The 23,576-nt window shown below is 58.8% G+C and overlaps 2 protein-coding genes across 47 annotated transcripts in view; one reads left to right on the top strand and one right to left on the bottom strand.

Moving 5' to 3' along the window:
• Positions 1-516: 516 nt before the first annotated feature.
• On the top strand, positions 517-11,813 carry CELF3 (CUGBP Elav-like family member 3). Of its 46 annotated transcripts, none has more exons than XM_062193567.1 (13): positions 517-661; positions 1,698-1,780; positions 6,394-6,442; positions 6,843-6,968; positions 7,071-7,150; positions 7,935-8,075; positions 8,218-8,359; positions 8,585-8,734; positions 9,095-9,166; positions 9,460-9,518; positions 9,573-9,591; positions 9,867-9,950; positions 11,686-11,813. In XM_062193567.1, the coding sequence occupies exons 1-13, from the start codon at positions 517-519 to the stop codon at positions 11,811-11,813; spliced, it is 1,278 nt and encodes a 425-aa protein (XP_062049551.1). The 46 variants fall into 46 exon arrangements, with proteins under 46 accessions (XP_062049551.1, XP_062049531.1, XP_062049550.1 ...); XM_062193547.1 differs by having other exon boundaries at positions 9,867-10,010; XM_062193566.1 differs by having other exon boundaries at positions 9,457-9,518.
• Positions 11,814-21,234: 9,421 nt separating this feature from the next.
• SNX27 (sorting nexin 27) overlaps positions 21,235-23,576 on the bottom strand; it is an 85,310-nt gene continuing 82,968 nt past the window's right edge. Inside the window, exon 12 of the mRNA XM_062192264.1 lies at positions 21,235-23,564. Coding sequence (XP_062048248.1) covers positions 23,517-23,564 — 48 coding nt within the window. The 3' untranslated portion in view covers positions 21,235-23,516. The remainder of the gene's footprint in view (positions 23,565-23,576) is intronic.

Raw genomic sequence — 23,576 nt, 5'->3', positions numbered from 1 at the left:
CCACCTGCCCCACATCAGGAGTGGGCCCCCTCACTGACGCTGCTGACAACCACACCAGGCCCCTAACCCCTCAGTCTCCACCCCATCACGCCCCTCAGGCCCTTTTCCCCACCCCCACTCCTCTCTGTACCCTCTGTACCCTCAAGCCCCTACCCCACCCCCCAATCCCACTCCAAGCCCAGCGCCCCTGCTACCACCCTAGCCCTCCAGGTCTCTGCCACACTGACCCCTCCCTGGGACATTTGCCCAGGTCTCTGGGAGGGGGATCATTTGTTTGGGCTATGCCCCCTGGCGGCTTGACACCATCTGCCTAGACCCCTGACCCCTGGCCCTCAACTTCAGGGCCTCCTTTGTGTGAAGAGCACCCCCTCTGCTCGGCAGCTCGCTTAGGGGCCACTGAGAAAGCCAGCCCCGGCTGGGCCCCCAGCCCCCATCACTCACCTCCTTGCTGGGCAGCTCCCCCTGGCCTGTGGGCCTCTCCCTGCTCCCCTCGGCCCCTCCTCCTGGGCCGCCCCGATGAAGGAGCCGGATGCCATCAAGCTGTTTGTGGGGCAGATCCCGAGGCATCTGGAGGAAAAGGACCTGAAGCCCATCTTCGAGCAGTTTGGCCGGATCTTCGAACTGACTGTCATCAAGGACAAGTACACCGGGCTGCACAAGGGTGAGGGGTCCAGCCAGGCTGGAGAGGCTTCGGGGGTGGGATGGGGGGCTGGGCGGGGGAAGAGTGGTTGGAGCAGGCTGGCTCGGAAGGAGCTGAGCTCGGGGTTAGAGAGGCTGGCTTGAAGAGGGCTCAGCTAGAGTGACCAACCAGGGGGCTCCAGGACCAAGGACTGCCGAGGGCCTCTTTGGAGTGAAGACTTGTCAAGAGGGCTGCAGAGATGTGCGTCCCAGGGGCTGGGGGGTTGGGTTGAACTCAAGAAATGACTGAGAAATGAGAGAGATGGTTTGGAAGATAAGGAGCTGGGCAGGTGTGTGTGTGTGTGTGTAAGACCCAGGCTCCAAGAAGCCTCAGATAAATGTTGGGATGGGGGTTGGGACACAGGGTCAGGTGCTCAACCTGGAGGAGTGGCAATGCCTGGGCAGGACAGCCAGGGCTGGAGGGAGGGACCTGAGGAACAGCGCATGGAGGCAGAGGTTTGTGAAGTTCAGAGAGGAAGGATGCTCCGCGGGCCTGTCCCATGTCTGGCTCAGCACAGCCAGCCAAGGGCCCAGACTGGGAGAGCTCCAAGCACTGGGATCCCAGGGGCTCATTCCTTCCTTCCCTCCTCCCCTCCCTCCCTCCCTCCACCGGGCCCAGGGAAGAGGCACTTCCGGCTCACTGCTCCTCTCTCCACCCTCCACCTGCCTCCTGTGGAGTTGCGGAGCATTGAAGGGAGGAGAGGGGCAACGGTGACCAAGATGGAGGGAGGCAGACAGAACACCTCACACTCTACATGCTCCTCCCTTCTCCCCCAGCGCCCCATAGAGCCCCATCTCCGGAGGGCCCCGAGCATCCTCCCTCTCCCATCCCCACGAGCACGGAGGCCTCTGGTCTCTGCCCCACGTCTGGGCAGGTGTCGACCCCTGGCCAGACACCTGCTGGCCCCAGCACACGGAAGACAGCAGAGAGGGAAAAGCTTCCTGGTCCTCAGGTTCCTGGGGGAGGGGAGACCAGGGACTCACCCGCACCCTGTCTGTCTGCCTGTGGCCCTCCCCAGGATGTGCCTTCCTGACATACTGTGCCCGCGATTCAGCCCTGAAGGCCCAGAGCGCCCTGCACGAACAGAAGACACTGCCAGGGGTGAGTCTCGCCCTCCGCAGGGCCAGCGGGCTGACCGCCACCCGCCCAAGACCCTGAGCACATGTCCCACCTCCTCTGACCAGGAAGTCCCTCTGTCTGTGCTGCACCCCTTGTTCTGGCCCTGAATGCACGCATTTCTTACCCAGCAGAGTAAACGTGACATTCGCCAGGAGCAGGCAAGCGCCTTCCCCACGAACCAGCCTGCCCAGGGGGCAACACGGGGTTGGGGGCTTCACTGATATGGAGGTGTCAGGAGAAGACTGTGGGTGCCAGGTGTGGGTCAGGGTGAGCAGGAGGCCCCCAGGCACTCTTTTGTGGCTCTGGAGAGGCAGCCTGGGTGATGGGGAGGCGGGGGAGGGGTGCCCACGGCCTGAGAACAGGCAGCTGGTGCCTCCTGGACTGGCATCTCGGAGCTAGTTTCTGAGCTCAGACAGCTCCCCCTCGGGTCTCCCAGGAAGAGCCCCAGGGCAGCAGAGCAGACCAAGGCCCGGGGCCAGAGAGTGGCCGATGTCAAGGTGGACTTTGAGGCCTGAGCCTGCCCAGTGTGATTTTAGGGAGGCACAGGCGACGCTGCTGCAGCCTCCCGCCTGCAAGGCCACAGCTCTCCCTGTCTCTTGCCCTTAGCTGGCCTTGCCAATTGTCCTGAACCTGGGTGGGCGACCGAGGGCAGGAATCAAGGCTCTCAGACTGCCCCCTGGTTGTGGACCTTGGGCAGGAAGGCTGGCCTCCTCCCTCCCCGTATCTGCTTTCTCCCAGACCTCACATCCCAGGAGGTACTTCCTGAGACCCAACTCTACCCCTGCCTTCAGCAAACATTTGCTCAGCGTGGTTTGAGAGCTGGGCACACAGCTGTCCAGGCGTCGACTCCTCCCCTATGTGGGAAGTGGCGCAGGATGCCTGTGGGGTCTCTCCTCCCAGGAGAGAAACAGACAACAGAGATGGGGAAAGGAGACCATCAAGGAAAACCAGAACCGCTTCAAACGCCCCCGGCTTCAGTCCCTTCATAGGGCCAGGACCCCACCCTCCATGGCCTCAGCCCTGGAGTAGGGCTAGGAAAGCAAATCCAGACCTCGCCCCCAACTGTCTCATCCCAGTCAGTGGCAAGAACAGCATGGCCCATGCACGTGTGTGAGCAGGCCCGGGATCCAGGGCAGGCGTGTGCTCCTGCACGCACGCATGTGAGCACCCAGCAGGCCAGATGTGTGGGGGTGTGGGCACTACCTCCCTGGGAAGCCTGGTTCCCATCTGGTCCCAACTTTGCCTCTCCTCCCAAATCAGCGTCTGGTTTTCTGTGTCTCTCTACCTTTAGGAGAGGGGAGGCCCCCCTCCGAACCCAGAAGAGGGGAAGAGATGGAGGCAGAAAAAGAGAGCTGGGAGCGGGGACTGGAGTGAGGGGACTGGCTCTGGTCTGTGTGTGCCAGCCGGGGCGTCTGCACTGTCTGGCTTGCAGCTGCCTGCGTGGCTCGGGCAGAGCTCCATCCTGTGTGCAGCTTGGGGGTGAGGGAGAAGGGCGCCCAGGTTAATGATTTCCTAGCCCTGCTCCTGGGCTCCCAGGTGACGCTGACCCTTGATTTTGCCCTTGCCCAAAGGGACAGAATCCAGAGGCACCCGGAAGCTTCCAGCAGGAAAGGAGGGATTCCATCCTCCAAGGGGGACCCCCAGTCTAATGGCCTGAGGGAGCAGACCCAGGGCAGTGGAAGGGAGCAAATGTCCCACCTGTTCCCTTGTGTCCCCGCACTCGTTACCCCTGGCTTGCCCCCAGTCTGTGTGTGTGTGTGTGTGTGCGCGCGCACGCAGTGTGTCAGCTCCCGCACACTGCTGTCGGGAAGTCCTTCTTACGTCCAATCATCAGGGTCTGTTTTAGTAGGGCTGTTCCGCCTCTCTCCTTTCTCCCCAGCGTTGTCACCCCAGAATCTAGAAGATGCCACCATACTGGGATGATATTTTGGGCCGCAACGAGAGAGAATAGGGGCTGGGCCTGTGGCTGTTGAGTCTCATTCCCTCTTCTCTCATCTGAGAGCTCCCTGGAGCAGCTCTGCCACAGATGCCTGGATCTGTCCCGTGAGCAGGGTGTGGCCTCCTGGAGGCCGTGACGAGAGGGCCACCTGTCTGGCCTATCTTTCCCCTGCCACTCTGGACAAAAAATCCCGACATGGGCCATCCCTGTCAGCTTGCAGCAGGGGAGGTGGCTCCTGGTCCCACGGAGCGGACCTGTCTGTGACCTGGGACACTGGAGCCAGGAGCGACAGGGCTCCAGGCCTGTGCCCATAAGAGAATTAGATTTTGTGAGGATGATGAACTCTTGCTGGAAGTGAGGTCTGTGCTGTTGGTGAGAAAGCTGGGGGCACAGCGATGCTTGGTGGGGTCGAAATAGTCCCTGCTTCTTTGGGAAGCCCTGGGGAGGCGCCATCACCTGGTGGGTGGTAGCTAGGAAGGCAAGGCGCCGCCTCGAGCAGGTTGCCAGGTAAACAGGGCACAGCTGCACTCAGGGGAGGGGGCAGGTGTGCCGAGCAGAGCTAACAAAGCTGAGCTTCCCACAGGAAGCACCGGGCCAGGGAGGAGGCTGGGGCTGGGGCTGGCTGGGGGGCCCCCGCGTCAGCGTGATCCTTGCCTTAGTCTGGGTACCTGTGCGTGTCTCTGTGTTTAGGGACAGGCTATTTCTGCAGAACCCCAGGGGGCCGTGGAGCGGGTTAGTGCCAGGCTCGAGGATGCCCCCACCCTGTGACCCTGGTTCCGATTCTGTTCTTGTGGCGTGGGGCTGCCTGTGAGGGAATCTCCTGGTCACTCCAGCCAGAGTGCAGAAGAGCAGGAGCACAAACCCGAGCGGCTGACCCCGTGCCTTGCCTCCACCCACACACACATCCCTGAGGAGATTGAACCTTGGATGGGATAATCCCGGATTGCTGGGAGATAAAGTCGTGGGGGGAGGGGAGGGGACAGAGTGGCCAGAGGATTTGTGTGACTGTGACCCTCCCCCACCAGCTGCGCTCAGGCCTCCACACACCCCCCCCCCTCGCCCCGAGGTGGGGCGGGGCCTCAGGATGAGCATCCTTTGGGGTGGGGCTTAGACTTGATCCCTGCTGACTGGCACGCTCTGATAGCTGGGACAAGGGTCAGGAGTGACACAGGGACAGGGGCAACAATTATTTCACACCTGTGTGCTAAGCGAGGTGTCCAGATGCTGGGACACTGGAGCGGAAGAGCACCTGACTAGAGACGGCCTGATCTGCCCCCTCGTATTGGAGATGAGTTGGGTCCAGAGAGAAGTGGTTTGTCTGAGGTCACCCCCTCATGAGCAGTCCTCAAAACCAGCTCTCTCGACTCCCAAGACAGGGCCCCTCTCTCTAGAGTACCTCCAGCCCCACCCTCTGAATGAACGGTTTACTGTATTTGAATTTTTTTTGGTCCGTGGACCTGGGACTGTCCCATCATCCTATGAGTGGGGCGACCAGGTGTGGCCCCAGCAGGCAAAATCCCGGATACTCACAGCAAAATGTGCTCAGACACTCAGTTCTCAGGCCTGGTCCCCCCTCTCCAGTGCCCACGGGGCTGCCCACCCTGCTTAGAGAAAGCAACCTGTGGGAGTCATTTCCAAGTCCTCTCGCCAGACAGGAACATGGAGAGTGGAACTTGGAATGCCTGTGTTCTCACTGAAGACCGAACAAAGGGAGACACTGCAGGGCTCGGGACAGGGCAGCGCTTTGCAGGGAGGATGGCGGAAGAGCATGGGACGGCCTCTGCTCCTTGCGGTGGGCTCGGCCCCCTCTAGACACCAAGGACTTGCTCTGGAGGAGGGAGGAGGGAGGACAGTGTGGGCCATGCAGGGCCTGCTCTGCTCACCTCCCTCCAGAATCAGGGAGCTTTCTGGGGCCCTTCCCCCACCTCCCAGCCCCCACCAACTCCTCCACCCCAGCATACCCAGTTCCCACCCCCTCCCCACTCCTTCTCCGGGTGTGTGGAGCAGCAGAAGTGATGACGTCACCACGGTCGCCAGGGCGACGGGGATGGATAAATCAGGCTGAGTGGGCGGTTGCCATGGTGCGCATTCTCCCGTTGCTACGGAGACTGGGCATCTGCTCCCTTTGTGCTGCCCGAGTGCCTTCCCCCTGGGGTCAAGGGGTGTAGGGGGGCAGAAGAAGAGGCAGACACACCTCCAGGGGTCAGAAGGAAGTCGGGGTTTCTGTGGGGTCTCCCTGGGTCTAGAGTCCCTCTTGAGGCTTCATCATGGGGTAGCCTTTATGGCCTCCCACTTTGGAGAACTGAGGCAGCTCTTGGAGTAGCCTGTTGGTTGGGCTCTGTCTCAGGATCGGGTCCTGTGGGGAGGCCCCCCCTTCTACGCCAGTGGGAGCCACATCTGCCCCTGGCCCAGTTGTCGGGGGCCCCGCCTGAGCCTGGGGTATTTCCCACAAGCATCCTCCTGGCCACCCTCTTGCTCCACTGTTTCTAATCTCCAGGTCTAATCCTAGATGGGATCAGGCCTTGTCCTTTCCCTCCCGTCGGGAGTCTAGAAGCTGAGGAGACACCAGGGTCTGGGTCTGGGTCTACCTCCCTTTGGTCGGGGGCAGGGGGAGAGAGGAGGTTCCCCCGCAGCTGCCTTCTCTTCTCTCCTATAGATGAACAGGCCGATCCAAGTCAAGCCAGCCGACAGCGAGAGTCGAGGAGGTAGGTCCTGTACCTTTGAACTTGGCCCTTCTCTCCCCAGCCCTAGACCCAGGACTTGGCGTAGCCTTTCTTTAGGGAAAATAAATAAATAAAAACTCTGACAATTCTATGAAGGGTTCCTGGTCGAGGTGGGGATTGGAGGCAGTGTAGCTAGAGGGGGTGAGAGCTGGCCCATTGTAGAGATGGCAAAACAGGCCCAGAGTGGCCTGTAGGTCTTCAGCACTGGGATGAGCACTGTGTACACTCTATACCCCATTCCCCGGCTGTCACCCTCTACATCCCCTGGGCCCTGGGGTCCGGAAGTAGCCTTAGAAGTTACAGGGAAGGAGGTGACCGGGCTGAAAAAACAGCCAGGAGGCCCTGAGCACGCCCCTCCTCCTGTCCCCTCCCCACCCAGAAGACCGGAAGCTCTTTGTGGGGATGCTAGGGAAGCAGCAGACAGATGAGGACGTCCGCAAGATGTTCGAGCCTTTCGGGACCATAGACGAGTGCACCGTGCTCCGCGGGCCCGACGGCACCAGCAAAGGTAGCCCCGCCCCGCCCCCTCCCCGCCGCTTCCTCCGGCGGGCGGCGAGCTCCCCGGGGGCGCTGTGCGCGCCCTTGTCCTCCTGCATCTCTGCCCCTCTAGGCTGCGCCTTCGTGAAGTTCCAGACCCACGCCGAGGCCCAGGCAGCCATCAACACCCTTCACAGCAGCCGGACGCTGCCGGTGAGCCCTGCTGCCCTCCCTTGGGGCTGCCTTTGCCAGCCGGGCGCTGGCCGAGAAGGGTGCCAGTCAGGACCTGAGACTTCCGGCCGAAGGAGTGTTCTGGCAGGGGAACCCCTCACATTTCAGATCCGTTCCCACTCCTAGGGCCAACCCGCGTGCTCACTCGGTTCCTTCCCCCTCCTCTCCTGCCGCCTCCGAGCCTCAGCCCTGCTCTCTCCTCCCCTCTCTTTCCCGCACCTGCTTTGCTGCGGCCGTAGCCCCGCGTGCCTCTAAGGTGGCCTGGGCTCTCAGCGAGCATTCGGTGGGTATTCGGGTATTCGGATGTGGCCTCGTGAAATGACCCTGGGCCCCATCCGGGTCCCAATTCCAGGGCTCTGTGACAATCCACTTTGGCTTTAGTTTGGCCCAGGCTGAGGTTCACACCTGAGGCCAGGGGCTACGAGGGGACTGGGGAGGCTTGGCGGTAAGAGAGGCGGGGCGACCGCAAGGCAGGAGCCGCCCAGGGCAGGCTGCCCCTTATGCCCAATCCCGAAACCTTGCCCCGGCAGAAGGGCCTCCGGTGCCTGGTGCCTGGTTCACGCACCTCCTAGCGCAGGCAGAGGTGCCGTTAAAATCTCCCCAGTGGACACAGGCACGGTGAGGGTGCGTAGGCACCATGGGGAGACTCAGGCAGGCTCTCCCAAGAGGCCAAGCCGTCGGGGTAGCGCCGAGGCCAGTCCCAAGGGTCTAGGGAGGGACACCTGAGCTCCGTGCCTCTGACCTGCACGCGGGGACCCGGGCCCAGGGTGCCTCCTCCAGCCTGGTGGTGAAGTTTGCTGACACGGAGAAGGAGCGCGGTCTCCGGCGGATGCAGCAGGTGGCCACCCAGCTGGGCATGTTCAGCCCCATCGCCCTCCAGTTTGGAGCCTACAGCGCCTACACCCAGGCCGTGAGCACTGACCCCCCGGGGCTGTCCCTCCTAGCCCCCTGTGTCCTGCCTCCATGCTTCCAGTGCTAAGGCTCAGGGTGGGAGGGAGCCGGGCCAGGGTGCGGTGAGCTGGCCCCACTCTCTCCCCGCCTCCCCCCAGCTCATGCAGCAGCAGGCGGCCCTGGTAGCAGCTCACAGTGCCTACCTCAGCCCCATGGCCACCATGGCTGCTGTGCAGATGCAGCACATGGCCGCCATCAACGCCAACGGCCTCATCGCCACCCCCATCACCCCTTCCTCAGGTACGGCCCGGGAGAGGTAGCGGGGCAAGGGAGCGTTGGCTGCAGGTGGGGTGGGGAGGGGGCACAGGGCTTGCCTGGGGAAGCCTGAAGGTCCAGGAGGGGCCGGGGGTCAGAAAGCGGCCTGCTTCCTCCCCCAGCGCCCCGCCCCCAGCCCTTGCTGACTTGTTCTCTGCATCTCTGTGTGTGTGTGTCTGCTTCTCTTCTCTGTCGCTTTCTCCTCCCCAGGAACCAGCACCCCTCCTGCCATCGCTGCCACGCCCGTCTCTGCCATCCCTGCTGCCCTGGGCGTCAACGGCTACAGCCCGGTGCCCACCCAGCCCACTGGGCAGCCTGCCCCTGATGCTTTGTATCCCAACGGGGTTCACCCCTACCCAGGTGGGGCGCTCTGCCTGCCCAGCCCTGCCCCAGCCACCACGCCCATCTCCGGCGGCATGACGCACCTCCCCTCTCCAGCCTTGGGGTTTTGGGGTGCTTCCTCCTGCTCTGACATCCTGGGCAGGGCTGCGCCTTCCCGTGCTGGGCCTACAAGCTAAGGGTCAGATCCAAGCCTCCCCAGCGCTGGGCACACCCCTTCTTCCCACTGCTTTGTGCACTTACATCTCATTGCTCACGCCATGCCCAGATGAGGCTCCCGTCCCCGCCACCTGCCAGCCTCTGCTCAGAGAGGTGCGGGGGGAGGGGCGGTTCCCGCCGTGGGCCAGGCCGCCTCTCACTGTCCTGTGCTGCTCCCTGCAGCCCAGAGCCCCGCGGCCCCCGTGGACCCCCTGCAGCAGGCCTACGCGGGGATGCAGCACTACACAGGTGAGGGCCGGCCCTGGCCCCTGTCTTGGGGAGAGGTGGCAGGAGGAACTGAGGCCCACACGAGGCTGGGGGCTCATGGCTCCCTGCCAGCCACCCACCCCAAGCTCAGCTGGTAAGCCACCCATGTGCGGGTGAGTCTTTAGGGGCAGAGCATCCAAGGACCAGGCAGCTCGTTGCCTGGCAGCCTCCCAGCCCCATCGATGCTGTTGGCTGGGCAGGGCAGGGAGCCGGGGTTGGCTGGAGGGGGTCCCTGGAGTCTGGGCAGTGTCACCGGCTCTCTGTTCTCCCCACGCCAGCAGCCTACCCGGCAGCCTACAGCCTGGTCGCACCTGCGTTCCCGCAGCCTCCAGCCCTGGTCGCCCAGCAGCCCCCGCCACCTCCCCAGCAGCAGCAGCAGCAGCAACAGCAGCAGCAGCAGCAGCAGCGAGAAGGTGCCAGCCAGGGCCGGGCCCTCCTAGCCGAGGGCCTTCCAGGACGGGCAGGCCCTTGTTGTGGGCTCCGGGACTCCCTCTTGCCCTGCACCAAGGCCAGCTCTTGCCCCAAGTGTGGGGCTGGAAGCGGGTAGGGAGGAGGGGCTGCAGTCCTGGCCCACACTGTCGGGGACTGGGATTGGCAGCTCCTTCCGGGATCTGCTTTCCCTGGGACCTTGGCTCCTGACTGTGTTTCCAAAGCCCTGAGCTCTTCCTCTGTCTCTGCCGCCACCCAGGCCCCGACGGCTGCAATATCTTCATCTACCACCTGCCCCAGGAGTTCACCGATTCAGAGATCCTCCAGATGTTTGTCCCCTTTGGCCACGTCATCTCAGCCAAGGTCTTTGTTGACCGGGCCACCAATCAGAGCAAATGTTTTGGTAAGAATACAACAATCCAAAAAAAAAAAAAAAAAAAAAGATGGCACGTTTTCTCTTTTTTGGGGGCCAAACTCCAAATCTGGTCAAGGTTTGATTCATCTGAAGGCATTTGTGGTTGTAGTAGGTCTTATATTTCATTGGCCAAAAATATGTGTTTTTTTCCCCCTCCATTTTCTTTTATTGAAAAGCAAGGGTGGGGGAGATGTCCTACCTGCTGGTTCAGTCCCCATCTGCTGCAACAGCTGGAGCTGGGCCAAGCCAGAGCCAGGAGCCCAGAATTCAGTCTGGGTCTCCCATGTGAGCGCAGAGACCCAAGTACTTGAGCCATCGCCTGCTGCCTCCCAGGAAGCTGGAATCTGGGGTAGATGTGGCACTCCAATGTAGGATGTAGGCACCCCAACAGCACCAAGTGGCATCTACTTAACTGCTGGGCAAAATGCCTGCCCCCAAAGAACCATTTTTTTAAAAAAAGATTATTTTATTTGAAAGAGTTGCACAGAGAGAGAAGGAGAGGCAGAGAGAGAGGTCTTCCATCTGCTGGTTCACTCCCCAAACTGGCCGCAATGGCTGAAGCCCTGCTGATCCGAAGCCAGGAGCCAGGAGCTTCTTCCAGGTCTCTCATGCGGGTGCAGGGGCCCAAGGACTTGGGCCATCCTCTACTGCTTTCCCAGGCCACAGCAGAGAGCTGGATTGGAAGTGGAGCAGCTGGGTCTCAAACTGGCGCCCATATGGGATGCTGGCACTGGAGGCAACAGCTTTACAAACCACTATGCCACAGCAATCGCCCCTTAAAGAACCAATTTTAAAAAAGATTTATTTATTTGAAAGGCAGAGTGACAGAGAGAGAGAGAGAGAGAGAGAGAGGAGAGATCTTCCACCCTCTGGTTCACTCCCCAAAGCCAGGAAGCAGAAAGCAGAAACTCCATCCTGGTCTTTCACATGGGTGCAGGGACCCAAGCACTTGGGCCATCTTCTGCTGCCTTCCCAGGTGCATTAGCAGGGAGCTGGATCAGAAGTGGAGCAGCCAGGACATGAACCAGCAGCTCCGGTATAGGATGCCAGCTTTGCAAGCGGCAGCTTCACCTGCTGCACCACAATGCTGCCTATTCAAGAACCATTTTTGAGACACTCAGCATCCCATATGAGCTGCTGCCCAGGCCTGTCCTTTCCTCCAGGAAAATCACAGCTTCCTCTTTTCTCCTTATTAGCTGGCCAAATGCACACTTCTCGAGGTCTGCAATAGGCTCACGGCTGCGGCTGTTTGCTTTTCCCAAGCAGATCTAGCGAGCAGGCTCTCGTTGCCTTCTCATCTTCGATAGGCTGTTTCAGGAGAGAAAAAGCGTTGTCATCCTCCCTGCTTCAGAAGCCCTGAGGTTCTCGCAGTGGTGGAGGTCCGGTGTTCACAGTCCTCCAAGTTGAACTCAGGTTCAAGTCTGAACTCAGGTTCACAGTCCTCCAAGCTGCAAAGGAGGCTGGGAGGAGCGTCCTAGTTTGTGTGAGCTGGCCTGGGTTCATTCACTCAATCTGTCAATCTCCAGATTCCCTCTGAACGCTCCGCGTGGTCCAGGCAGCTTCCTGCGCATTTCCCATAGCTCGAGAAAGTAGGGACATGCCGAGGAGGAGCCGGGGACGGGCGCCGGCTGCGTGGCCAGGCCTCACGCCCCTCTCGTCTCAGGCTTTGTGAGCTTCGACAATCCGGCCAGCGCCCAGGCTGCCATCCAGGCCATGAACGGTTTCCAGATCGGCATGAAGCGCCTCAAAGTCCAGCTAAAGCGGCCTAAGGACGCCAACCGGCCCTACTGAGGGCCCCAGGTGGGTCCTGCGCCTGTCTCGTGCTGTCTCGTTACAGCCCCCGCCCACTGCAGCCAGGCCCCGCCCACCTACTCCCTCTCCCTCGGACACCAAGCAGGCATCTGGGGCAGCTCTCGGCTGTTCAACTCTCAAGTTTCTCTCTCTCTCTCTCTCTCTCTCTCTCACACACACACACACACACACACACACACACGCAGAAGAGCCCCAAGTCTGTATGTATCTGTGCCCACACCCCAGATCTTTCCCAGTATCTGGTCTTGTTTGTCTGGTCAGTGTCCATCTGTCTGTGTGTTTCTTTCTGGTTTTCCTTTGGGTTGGATTGGAATTAGGGAAGTAAGGGGCTGGTTCCGGGATCGGAGGGCCGGAGGGTCACTGGCTCCAGGAATCTCCGTTCCCCTGAGAGGAGGGGCCGTTGGGTCCCCACTGCCCTGGACTTGAGGGTAAGGTTTTAGCTCAGGGAGCCATAGGCCCAGGGGGCGGCAGTGCACTCACAGGCCCCACCAGGGAGCCCCCGTCTCCAGGACTCTTGGGAATTGCTGGTTTAGGAGGAGGTTGAAAGGCAGCACCACCTGTGAATTTCCCTTGGCCCGTCCAGTCCACGCCATGGCCAGCCACCACCCAGCCTTGTGGCCACAAGCCGTGAGCCCTGCTTACTCGTGTTGTTTAACCTCCCTTGGACCATACCCCTGGAAAAGCACAACCCGAGAACAATACCCACGTTTTCTGTTTCTCCCCTTTCCCCCCCAATCCTGGCTGCTTAACTCCCCCAACCCTGGGGGCCCCCCCAGCCCAGGGCCCGTGTCCATTGTCGGCTGAAGCCCCCATCCCTGGACCCCTGCTCCGGGCCCCTGTAAGTTGCATGGAACGAGCGTGTTGTCTTTGGAGCCGATTGTTTGTTCTCTGGGGAGGGGGCCGCGGAGGGAAGCGCCCCCCAGCCCAGGGTCAGGGCCGGGGGCAGCTCGCGGGATGTGCTTGGTCAACAGTGGTTGGTGACTGTGGTCTGTGTTCTGTGCACTTCGCTTTCTTTGTTCCTTTCCAAAAAGGAGTGAGAGCCCTCCCAGGGGCCGGGGCCATCTCCCTCGAGACCACAGCGCTTGACCCCGCCCCTGGCCCCGGCCCCGCCCAGGGCTCCGCCCCCGGCCCCGCCCCGGGCGCCGCCGCCGCCGCCTCTGCGGAGGCTCCCTTCTCTTCCAGGTGGCTGTCTCTCTGCCACGCGCACGCCTCCCGCCCCCTCCTCTTCCTCTCTCTGCCTGCCTGTTGTCCCATTTCTTTGCCTCTTACCCTCTAGGCCTCTGTCTCTTCCGGTCGTTATTTTTCTCACGAGCTGTTTAAGTGTTTCCCCCCTGATGTCCTTGGGTTTCTGGAATCGTGCGCCCCGGCCCTCCCCGGCTCCTCGGGCCTGCCCCTTGCTCTCATGGCTGGGGAGGGCCAGCCGGTTCGGTTCCTCAGGCAGCCCGTCCCAAACGATGACCCCCGCCCGGCCGCCTCTCCATGCAGAGCCCGCGGCCTGCAGCTGCTGCTGCCTCCCCATTCTTCACCGGTCTCCTTCCTTCACAGGTCCCGAGATGCCAGAGGAAAGAGCGCCTCGTACCCTCTTCCCCCGCCCGGCCCTGGCCCTCTGCACACCTGGCCTGGGCCTTGACGGGGCCGGGGGCGCAGGACGCGGGCCGTTCCCACCGCCGAGCCTCTCCGAAAGGCCGCGGCTGCGCTGCCCGGCTCCAGGAGCCTGTTTCTTCCCGGGTGCCTTCGTGGCCTTTGCGAGGGAGCGAGGAACAGGCTAGAAGGTTCTGGGCTGTCTGCCTTCTGCTAGGGCTCCTGTGACCGAGGGCTTCCGGCCGGGTTTGTACTGCCTCCCCTCCAGGGGGCCTGTGCTGGCTGTGCAGGCCCGGGAGGGCAGGGGGCTCCTCCCACGGACTCCGGGGCCCACCCCTGCCCCAGCTTCTTCCCTGAACTAGGGGTTCCCCGGAAGCTGGCTCCCCTCCCTGCCCCTCTCAGCTAGAGGTAGGATATCCCTGAATCCTGGGCTCCCAGCCCTAAAACCTACTGCCTCCCCCAAGGGCCCCCCTAAGGAGGGTGTGGGGAGCCCTGAGGGCTGCCTCTCCGCCAGCTAGCCACAGAGACCCTCCTCCTGTCATGAGGAAAGGACCCTTCCCGAAGCCCTAACAATGTTTACAGTCTCTGCTGGCCCCTCCCTGTACATAACCACTGCGCCACCCAGCCCGGCAGCGGGGGCGGCGCTGCCCTCTCTCTCTCTCTCTCTCTCTCTTTCTCTCTCTCTCTCTGGGAGTTGAGACCACGTTGCCCTTGGAGTTTTTTCTCACTCTCTTGGTTTCTCCCTTTGCTCTGGGGGGTAATTGGGTACTGGGGAGAGGGGTGTGGGGAGGGATAAAGGGGTTTATTACCTGATCATTTTCTTTAGGAAGAGGTTTTAAGGGAAAAGAACATGGGGTGGGGGTGGGAGTGGTAAGGGGAGACTGGGGAGTCAGTTTCAGACGATTCTCTATGCTTAACTTATTTATTTATTGCATTTTACTTTTAAAGAGTTGGTCTTTTCTGTCTAAATAAAGAAAAACTTTAAAAGCATCACGTAAGAGTCTTGGAATTTGGAGAGTGAGAGATTCACCCTGGGGAGGAGCAGAGGGGAACAGAGAATGAGGGTTGGCAGAGAAAATGCTCCTGGGAGGCCTGGCCCTGGCTGGCTGGCCGGCCATCTATGTATCTATCATGTATATCGATTTATCATCTCTCTTCCTATCCATGTATCTGTCATCTAACTAAGTATCATCTGTGTCGTCTATGGTCCATCTATGTGTCTATTTATCTATCATCATCTATCTCAAAGGCAAAGAGACAGATCTTCCATCCACTGATTCGCTCCCCAAATGCCCATACCAGGGCTGTGCCGGGTCCACAACCCAGGTCTCCATGTGGCAGGGACCCAAGTACCTGAGGCATCATCTGCCTCCTGGGATGCACATTGGCAGGAAGCCAGGATCGGGAGCGGAGCTGAGACTCAATCCCAGGTACTCCAGGAAGGGACGTGGGCATCCCTGCGGCGTCTCAGCCGCTGCATCGACCCTCCCCCCCACGCAGCCCTTGTTTAGGAGCAGTGTCCAGACCTTGTGTTTGCTCAGAACTTTGTGATCTTGTTCTCTCACCCTTGGGGTTTGGATCTAGAATGTTCTGCAGGGTTGGGCACAGCTGGAGAAGATAGCAGGTGAGCAGGGCTGCCCCTCTGAAGGTGGAGGACTTGTCTCACAGGCCGGACCTCCATTCCTGTGCCTAGGCTGCTGGGGCTACTGGGAGCTGGCTGCAACACCACCACTCATGAACTGCTGCTCGGGTTGTGATTCTGTTCCAGGCTCCAGCGTGCATGTCCTCATTCAACCTCCCAACAGCCCCGTAACACAGGATAGAACTGTACAGACAGGCATGGCTAATCAACGCACCCTGCATCACAAAGCTGGTGAGGGATGGCTGGAGAGGCTGGCCCTATCCTTTGACCCGAGGCAAAGACCCCAGGCAGCATCTAGCAGGCTCTGTCAGGGGCCGCCCTCAGGTAACAGGTGCGCTGTCTGAGCCTTGTGTCCCTCTAATTCCCAAGGTTTCCTCTGTGAACGGCTTAAGGCTGGGCTTAGAAGGCTCATCCAGGTGTAGTTGGGGGCTTCACAGCTCAGGGGCCGCCTGCTTCCAGGCATCTATCTGCGATCCCACCCTCATTGCATCCCTGCTTGTAAGCTGGCTCAGTTTTTCTTTTTTTTCCCCCCCAAAGATTTATTTTATTTACTTCGAAGGCAAAATTAGAGAGAGAGAGAAGGAGAGATAGAGACTTTTCATCTGCCGGTTCACACCCCAAATAGCTGCAACAGCCAGGGCTGGATCAGGCCAAAGCCAGGAGCTTCATCTGTGTCTCCCATGTGGGTGTAGGGACCCAAGCACTTGGGCCATCCTCTGCTGCCTTCCCAGGCACATTATCAGAAAACTGGATTAGAAGTGGAGCAGCTGGGATTCGAACCAGTACCCATATGGGATGCCGGCATTGCAGGTGGCAGCTTAACCCGTTATGCCACAGCGCCAGCCCCCAAGCTTGTTCATCTTTCCATCTGGTGTCAGCTCACCCCCCAACTGTGCTCCCGCCCCCCCACTCCGCCTTCTCTTAAATTGCCTCAATGTCAGAACGGTCCAAAGAGACGCACCATGGGGAAGGCTGGGGAGACAGACCTGTGGCGTTGTTCCTGGGGGTAATGCCTCTTGGGCTGGCAGAGCCCAAGAGTGGCACCTTGCTCACAAGAGTCGGGATTCTCAGCCAAGTGGACAGCCCTTGAAGTCTCCATGAAACCGTGCAGGCGTTTGCGGGAGAGAGGGGTGTGTCAGAAGAGAGACAACAGGAGTTGGTCCTCAGCGTCTGTGAATTTTCCCGTGGATCATTGCAACATCAGAACAGTTTCTGAGTCAGGATGGAAAGATGGGAGATGGGCTTGGACGAGAAAGCACCTCCGAGGGTGAGAGAATGTTCTGGGGCCCTCTCCCGGGTGTGCCTAGGTGGGCTGGGCAGGCACAGGCGGAGAAGCCCCTGCTGCCCCGGTCCGTCTCGGAGTGGCATCCTCCCCTCCTCGCTGACAGCGGGACAGACTGTGTCTGTTTCCTCTGAAATCAGTGAGTCCTGCTACTGACGCTCGGAGTTAACGCAGCGCAACGGGAAGAGGAGAAATCAAGCTTCTGGTGGCAGAAGAGTGAGGCTGATGCGTTGATATCAGGGACTGGGGAAGCCTTTCCATCGTAGGAACAAAACCTTTCCTAGTCAGGGAGACCCAGGTAAGGAGAACATAGCAGGCTAAAGGAGCCTTGGCACGTGTAAGCGTAACACAGGTGTCTCCACTTGCTGTAGGCGGGACTCTGTGGGCCAGCGGCTCCATGCTCTCCAGGCTCTCCCTTGGCCTTTACTTCTCTACTGAAACGTCAGAGCCTCTCACGGCCGAGCCCCCGCCAGCCGCGAGCCGGCTCCTGCTTTGGTCAGTTCTGCCCAGGGGGCAGCGTCCTGGTACTCCCCTCCAACGCATCCTCTTTCCTCCCAGTGTGCACTTCTCACCTGGGTTCCTCCTGAACACAACGCTGGCATCACCTCCTCTGGGCCTGCTCACCCTTCCCCTGCGGTCTCAGAGGCTCCCCGGAGTCCCCCTGCGGTAGCCCCGAGGTGCGTCTGCACCGCCCTCCCCGCCTGCCTCCGTGCTCCACTCCCCTAAGCTGCAGGGGTGCCTCTCGGAAGGTGCTCACAGGGTTCGCTGAGCACTGCCTCCCGCCACCCTCGACAGCTATGCTGCCTCTCCCAACGGAAACTTTCTCCTCCCACTCGAAACTGTCAAGTGTTTCCCTCTTCCAGTCACACAGGCTAAACGCTTGGGAGTCTTTTACTCTACTCACCTAAGTGCAATGTTATTAAGTGATGATTTTATTTCCACAATCTTTCTCATATTCATTTCTCTCTTTTAAAGATTTATTTATTTATTTAAGATTTATTTATTTATTTGAAAGTCAGAGTTACACAGAAAGAGGAGAGAGAGGTCTTCCATCTGCTAGTTCACTCCCCAATTGGCCGCAGCGGCCAGAGCTGTGCTGATCCGAAGCCAGGAGCCAGGAGCCTCTTCCAGGTCTCCCATGTGGGTGCAGGGGCCCAAGGACTTGGGCCATCTTCTTATTGCTTTCCCAGGCCATAGCAGAGAGCTGGATTGGAAGTGGAGCAGCTGGGACTCAAACCGGCGCCCATGTGGGATGTCGGTGCTTTAGGCCAGGGCGTTAACCCGCTACGCCACAGGGCTGGCCCCAGATTTAATTTATTTGAAAGTCAGAGTTACATAGAGAGAGGAGAGGTAGAGAGGCAAAGAGAGAGAAAGAGAAAGAGAAAGAGAGGTCTTCCATCCTCTGGTTCACTCCCCAGATGATTGCAACGACTGGAGATGTGCCCATCTGAAGACAGGAGCCAGGAGCTTCCTCCAGGTCTTCCCATGCAGGTGCAGGGGCCCAAGGACTTTCCCAGGCCATAGCAGAGAGCTGGATTGGAAGTGGAGCAGCCAGGACTCGAAACCAGCGTCCATATGAGATGCTGGCACTGCAGGTGGCGGCTTCACTCACTATGCCACAGTGCTGGCCCCATTTCCCTCTTTTCAATTCTCACTGCTTCCTCTTATTAACTGGATAATCATGGCAGTGCCCCGATTTATTCTTCTGTCTACACTGTATCCTGAAACATCAGACTTTCTAAACTGCAGCTGGTGAAAAATGACAAGATAGATGGATCGATCTTCCATCTGCTGGTTCACTCCCCAAATGCCTACAACATCCCGGGCTGGGCCAGGCTAAGCCAGGAGCCAGGAACTCTATCTAGGTCTCCCACATGGGTGGCAGGGTCCCAAGTACCTGAGTCACCTGCTGCTTCCCAGGGTGCCCGTTATCAGGAAGCTGGCATGGAAAGCAGAGCCAGGACTTGAACCCAGGCACTCCAGCATAGGATGAAGGCGTCCTATTGCCCATCCTTTTTTTTTTTTTTTTAATGTCCAGCAAAGCACCTTAAGCCTGGCATTCAAAGCTCTTCGAAGCCTTTTTTCTTAAGATTTATTTATTTATTTGAAAGGCGGAGTTACAGAGGCAGATCTTCCATCCACTGGTTCACTCCCCAATTGGCTGCAACGGTGGGAGCTGTGCTGATCCAAAGCCAGTAGCCTGGAGCTTCTTCCAGGTCTCCTATGTGGGTGCAGGGGCCTAAGGACTTGGGCCATCTTCTACTGCTTTCCCAGGCTACAGCAGAGAGCTGGATCAGAAGTGGAACAGCCGGGACTTGAACCAGCACCCATATGGGGTGCCAGCACCACAGGCAGAGGCTTAGCTTAGTACACCAAAGTGCCAACCGCTGGAGCCTTTCTTTCTATTTCATTCCTATACACACTCTGAGTTCTACTGAAACAGGACTACTCATTGTTCTCTGGACAAGTTGTCTCTTCTCATGTCTTTTCATCCCCAATTACTACAGGGCCTGTCTCCATAAACGTTTGCTGAATGTCCTGTTGAAATCTTGTCCATGCTAATAATTCCCCCTACACATCATTTTCTTCATGAAGATTTTCTTAATTGCGCCATCCACACTTCTCCCTCCTTTGCAGCCCTGAGGGCATGGAAGCCTCGGCCAGCTGCGTGGCCTGGCCATCGGGAATGCTTTGTCCCTGTGAGGCTGGACGCCAGCACAGGGCCCCTCTGTGTCTCTGTCTGCTGCGGGACCCAACACGGCGTCGCACACTGGGCAGACAGTAACACAAGTCTGTCCACTTGGCTCTGGAAGTCCAGTTCTGGAATTCCGCTTTCTACTTCTCGATGGATTCTTTTCTTGTTAACGAAGAAAACTGTCTTCCCATTGGCACAGTAATATTCATCAGATTCCAACTAGTCAGCACTTGTATTTTTGAACAATATCTCCCCCAACCTGCTATACAAAATGGCAAACTGTTCCAGATAAAGAACAGTAGGTGGTCGGAGGGTATAAAAAGACCTTTTAAAATGGAGAGTTTTTATTATAAAACTAAGAAGTGTCCTGCCACAAACAGTGAGCTTTCCAGAGGAGAGCAGCTGCTCTTGGGAGCAGGGACTCAGTCCCCAGCACTCGCATGGGGGTGTCTATGTGTGTGTGTGAGAAGCAAGGCCACGAAAGGCCACGCAGGGCCGCCCTTGCCCTCTGGGCTGGGGACAGAGGAGTGAGCGCGAGCACCCATGGCTCCCGGCGCTGGGCTGTGCGCTCCTGCGGGAGCACCCGCCTTTCGGTTCACAGCCCGGGGAAATGGGCGGCAGTGTGTGAGTGACCGGGGCTAAGCGCTGTCCCACGTGCTCAGCAGGGCTCTCTCTGCAGAAGGCCAGGAGAGGGGTCTGGGAGTTGTTAGCAGGGTTTTGTGGGGGCTGGTGGACTCTAAGATCTCAGGAAGCAGGAGATGTCTTCCATGAGGCAGAGACCAGGACCTCCCTGGCTTCGCCTTCCACCGGTGTCCGCCACCCCCGTCTCGCCCGGGGAAGACGCCCCTGCAGTTTCCAGACTGACCACTGTAACTCTGGTCTCACAGGTCCCTCGCCATGCCTTCCCACACAGCCCAAAGGATTTGTAGTCTAGGAGACCAAAGGATTGTTTCATCAATAAATCAATTTATTTAAAAGAATATGTTACAATTAATTACACTAAGTGACATTACCAAACAATTTTAGAGTGGTTAGCTCTAGAACAAGGAATGAAAGAAACACTGTTAGCCATTATGTGTCTGTGTATTTTCTCTTCACATTTCTTAAATCACAAATAAAAAATACAAGATACTGCAGTGAAAATACAATTAGAGTTCTCTCAAATAAATTAAAAGTGTGGATGGCCTGGGAAAAACCGAAGCCCAGCTCACTGGCGTAGAAGAGGGGCATGATGTAAAATTGGTGTCCAAGTTTAGCAGTTGGCCAAGACCCTCACCCCTCACTACCCACCCCCACCCCCCCAGCTCCTGTCCCTCCCCACGCCCTCGCCTGCTCTGAGCAGGGAGCAGAAGCTGCGCTGCGTGAATGAGGCCTGCTGTGATGTGCGCAGGGGTAGGCCACGAGGAGGGAGGCGGGGCTGGGGGGCAGGACTGGAAGACAGGCAGCTGCCTCTGTTCTCTCTCCTCCAGAGGGAGGCTAACGTGACCCAAGGAAGCTGGTAAAGGAGCTACACACGCAGGGCTCCCGACAGCCCCCACGCTACCTGCTGCTGAATGCAGCCCGGGAGCATGGTGGGGAGCAGGCGGGCGGGCGGGGGGGCATCCACACCCGGAGACCGGAGGCCACCCGGCAGGCGGTCCCCCGCACAACTGCCTCCTCGGAGCCAGGCCCACAGCGAGACAGCCCTACGGTGCTGCTCCAGGCACTGGGGGTGCAGCTGCGAGAGGGCAGAAGCTGGAGCTGCTGGCCTGGGGAGAACGGGCCAGGTGTGAGGCTGCTGGGATAATCCAATTCCTCCCTGAGAGCTCTGTTCAGGCCTGGAAGCTGCCCTGAGCACGCACAGATCTGGATCTGGGCTGAGCCTGGGCCTGGGGCAGGGGGAGGGCAGAAGAATGGAGTTGGAATCAAACTGTAAAGAGCAGGGGGCCAGAGCATCACCGGGGGACTGCTCTGCAGGGGCAGCTTGCTCGGGGCTGTGTTTTCTCCTGATCTGTGAAAATCTCTGGGCTTTTACGGCAGAGACTCAGAGACTCAGACCGGTGTGGAGGGACCAGGGAGATCCTGCTGGCTCTGCTGGGGAGAAGCCGCGGGCAGGGGCAGTCCCCCTTCCCGGGGACAAACTGCACAAGGAGACCGGGTAGAAGCCTCCCTGGGCAGAAGCCAGGACTAAAGAAGGTAGCAGGGATCAGAGGACGGGGGGGGGGGGGGGGGGGAGGGGGGGTGCTGGAGGGGTGAACCACACGGAGCACTGCTTCATGCAAAGGGGGCTGCACCCCACGGATGGCCACAGCTGCGAAGACCCCTGGGATGCTTGTTGCGGGTAGAAGAGAAGGGGCCGCCCCTTAGGGGCCCCCTGCTTCCCACTTCCTTACTGCAGCTGGGAGCTTTGTAGGTGGGACAGCCTCAGGTACCTGCTGTTCCTAAACAGAATCTGCCAAAAGGCCAGCTACCTGCGCCCCCCACCCCGCCCCGCCCCGAGGCCAGCATCCGGCAGTCACGTGGACTCAGGTTTGTTCGATCCTCTCCCGCCAACGAGGAGTCGGGGGCTTAACTGCTGCGACTTTACGGTTTCCACAGAGCTGGTGCCCAAAGCCTCTTTAGCATCTCGGAGTGGGAAATCAATATAATCTTCTTTTCAGGGTCCGTTGGCTCATTATTAAATTCATTTAAGCCAAAAGAAAGAATTGATTCTGTGTCGAAGTCTTCAAATAGTCTCATGGCAACTCTTAACACTCAGCACTCTGATGCCTCGCTCTCTGCAGAAGGGGAGCGGGGGAGGATGTTCCCCGTGAGCCTGAGCTTCCCTGGGGCCAGTGCAGGCGACAGAAACCTGGCCTCATGACGATGTGCACAAGCAGGTCACAAAATGCAAACTTCAACCCCCACCCCCACCCCCACCCCAGCGCTGCTCTACAGAGTGGACTACAACCACGACTGCCCTCCAGTTACACAAGGCAAAAGATGCCGCCCGGGTCGGGTGAGGATTCTTTATAGAAGGCAGAGAAGGGGAAAGGCCAAGGGCCAAAGGTGTGTTTCAGCTGCACCCGAGCCTGGCTTAGTGCTCCCTGTGCAGCCCGCAGTACTCAGGGGCGGGGTGCTGCCCTCGCCCAGCGGGCGGCGGCCTCTGCTTCTCAGGGCTCAGAGGCCGGGCTGCAAGGTCAGATGAGAAGGGAGAAGCTCTCTGAGGGCCCTGAAGGTTTTCCTTCAGTCTCCTTGTAGTTAAAAGTTGGAGACCGCCCTACATCAACCATGTTCCCACTGTTCCCTCCTGGGTCCTCCGCTGCCTTGGATGGGGCTACGGTTTGTTTGGCACAGAACATGGACTCACTCCAAGTTTCCTAAGGCCTTGAAGATATTATCAGATCCCTCCTCAACACTGCTGTCTCTGGAAGTCACAAAAATGGAATAGTTACAGGTGGTTACTGGTCAGGAATGGGCTAAGTAAAACCTTCTGTACATGGGCCTGCCTTCCTTTACCCTGTGTAAGTCCAACCTTTGTGCCCAAGGTATCAGCGGCAACTCCGGGCCCTAACAGCACCCCTGCCGCAGAAAAGGCAGGGGAGTGGGAAATCGCCTCCGGGCCGAGGCACTGGCCTCCTGAGCACGCCTCCACTCCAGGCTGGGCCGGCTAAGGGGCGGCCCAGGGGCCTCTGAGAGGCTGCTGGAGAGCCCCGAGGCGGGAGAGAGGTGGCCCAGGAAGCGGCCGAGGGATCTGGAGATGACGAGCGTGCACAGCCTCCCTGCCACCTGAGGCCCAGCTGCCCGAGAGGCACCTCTCTCCTCCCCAGCACCCCTTGCTCCTCAGACTCGGCGGCAACCCAAGGGCCAGAATCTGCGTGCGCTCGGTGCAGAGAACGGCGGGGAGACCCCGGTAGGTTGTAAACGATTCGAGTCCTTCGTGAGGAGAGGTATTTTTCCCTGTAAATTTTTTTTTTCTTTTTAAAGTTTGTTTCAAAATAAAGAGAGAGCAAGAGAGAGAGAGAGGTCATGAATCCTAGTGAGAGGTGTGTAAAAACACAAGCTAAAAAAGGTACTGCCATCAATATGAAATTTAAAAAGAAATATATATATGTATATACGTGCAGCTAATTTATGTATATATAATTTTTACATACATACATATATATGTCTGAACAGTGCAAATGGATGAAGTTCATAGTTCCAGTTTTAAAAATATAGTACAAGGAGAGGCTGTCGGTGTGAGCCCAGGTGGAAGGAAGGGCACCTGTGGCGAGTCGGCTGGGCTTCTTGCCTTTCCTGTCTGCACTCAGTGGACTCCTGGTACTGACCAACCTGCTGCTCTCTACCAGCTCACTTCCAAAGACGGAGATTCGGGAGGGGGGGTATTAATGATATTTAGTGGAGGGCTTTGCAACGTAATGACTTCTTTCCTATTTCTCTTCTTTTGTGTTAATGGTTACTCTGTCTGCCTTGGGAGATGGTGGGGTAAGAGCGAAGGGAAGGGGAGGGGATAAGGAGAGGCTAGGTGGCCACATCCCTCTGCTGTGACCTCGCCATCTGGAAAATGTTCTGAAAGGAAAA

The sequence above is a fragment of the Lepus europaeus genome, chromosome 5 (genome assembly GCF_033115175.1).
Source record: "Lepus europaeus isolate LE1 chromosome 5, mLepTim1.pri, whole genome shotgun sequence".
NCBI lineage: Eukaryota > Metazoa > Chordata > Mammalia > Lagomorpha > Leporidae > Lepus > Lepus europaeus.
Note: the sequence above shows the minus strand (reverse complement) of the source record. Positions and strands in the feature narration are given on the sequence as shown.

Bases quoted from the DNA above. Each gene is read 5' to 3' on its own strand.
- CELF3 (XM_062193590.1), top strand. From the start codon at position 517: ATGAAGGAGCCGGATGCCATCAAGCTGTTTGTGGGGCAGATCCCGAGG. The intron at 6,443-6,839 runs GTAGGTCCTGTA...CTCCCCACCCAG, and splicing joins CGACAGCGAGAGTCGAGGAG to AAGACCGGAAGCTCTTTGTG. The intron at 8,360-8,584 runs GTACGGCCCGGG...TCTCCTCCCCAG, and splicing joins CCCCATCACCCCTTCCTCAG to GAACCAGCACCCCTCCTGCC.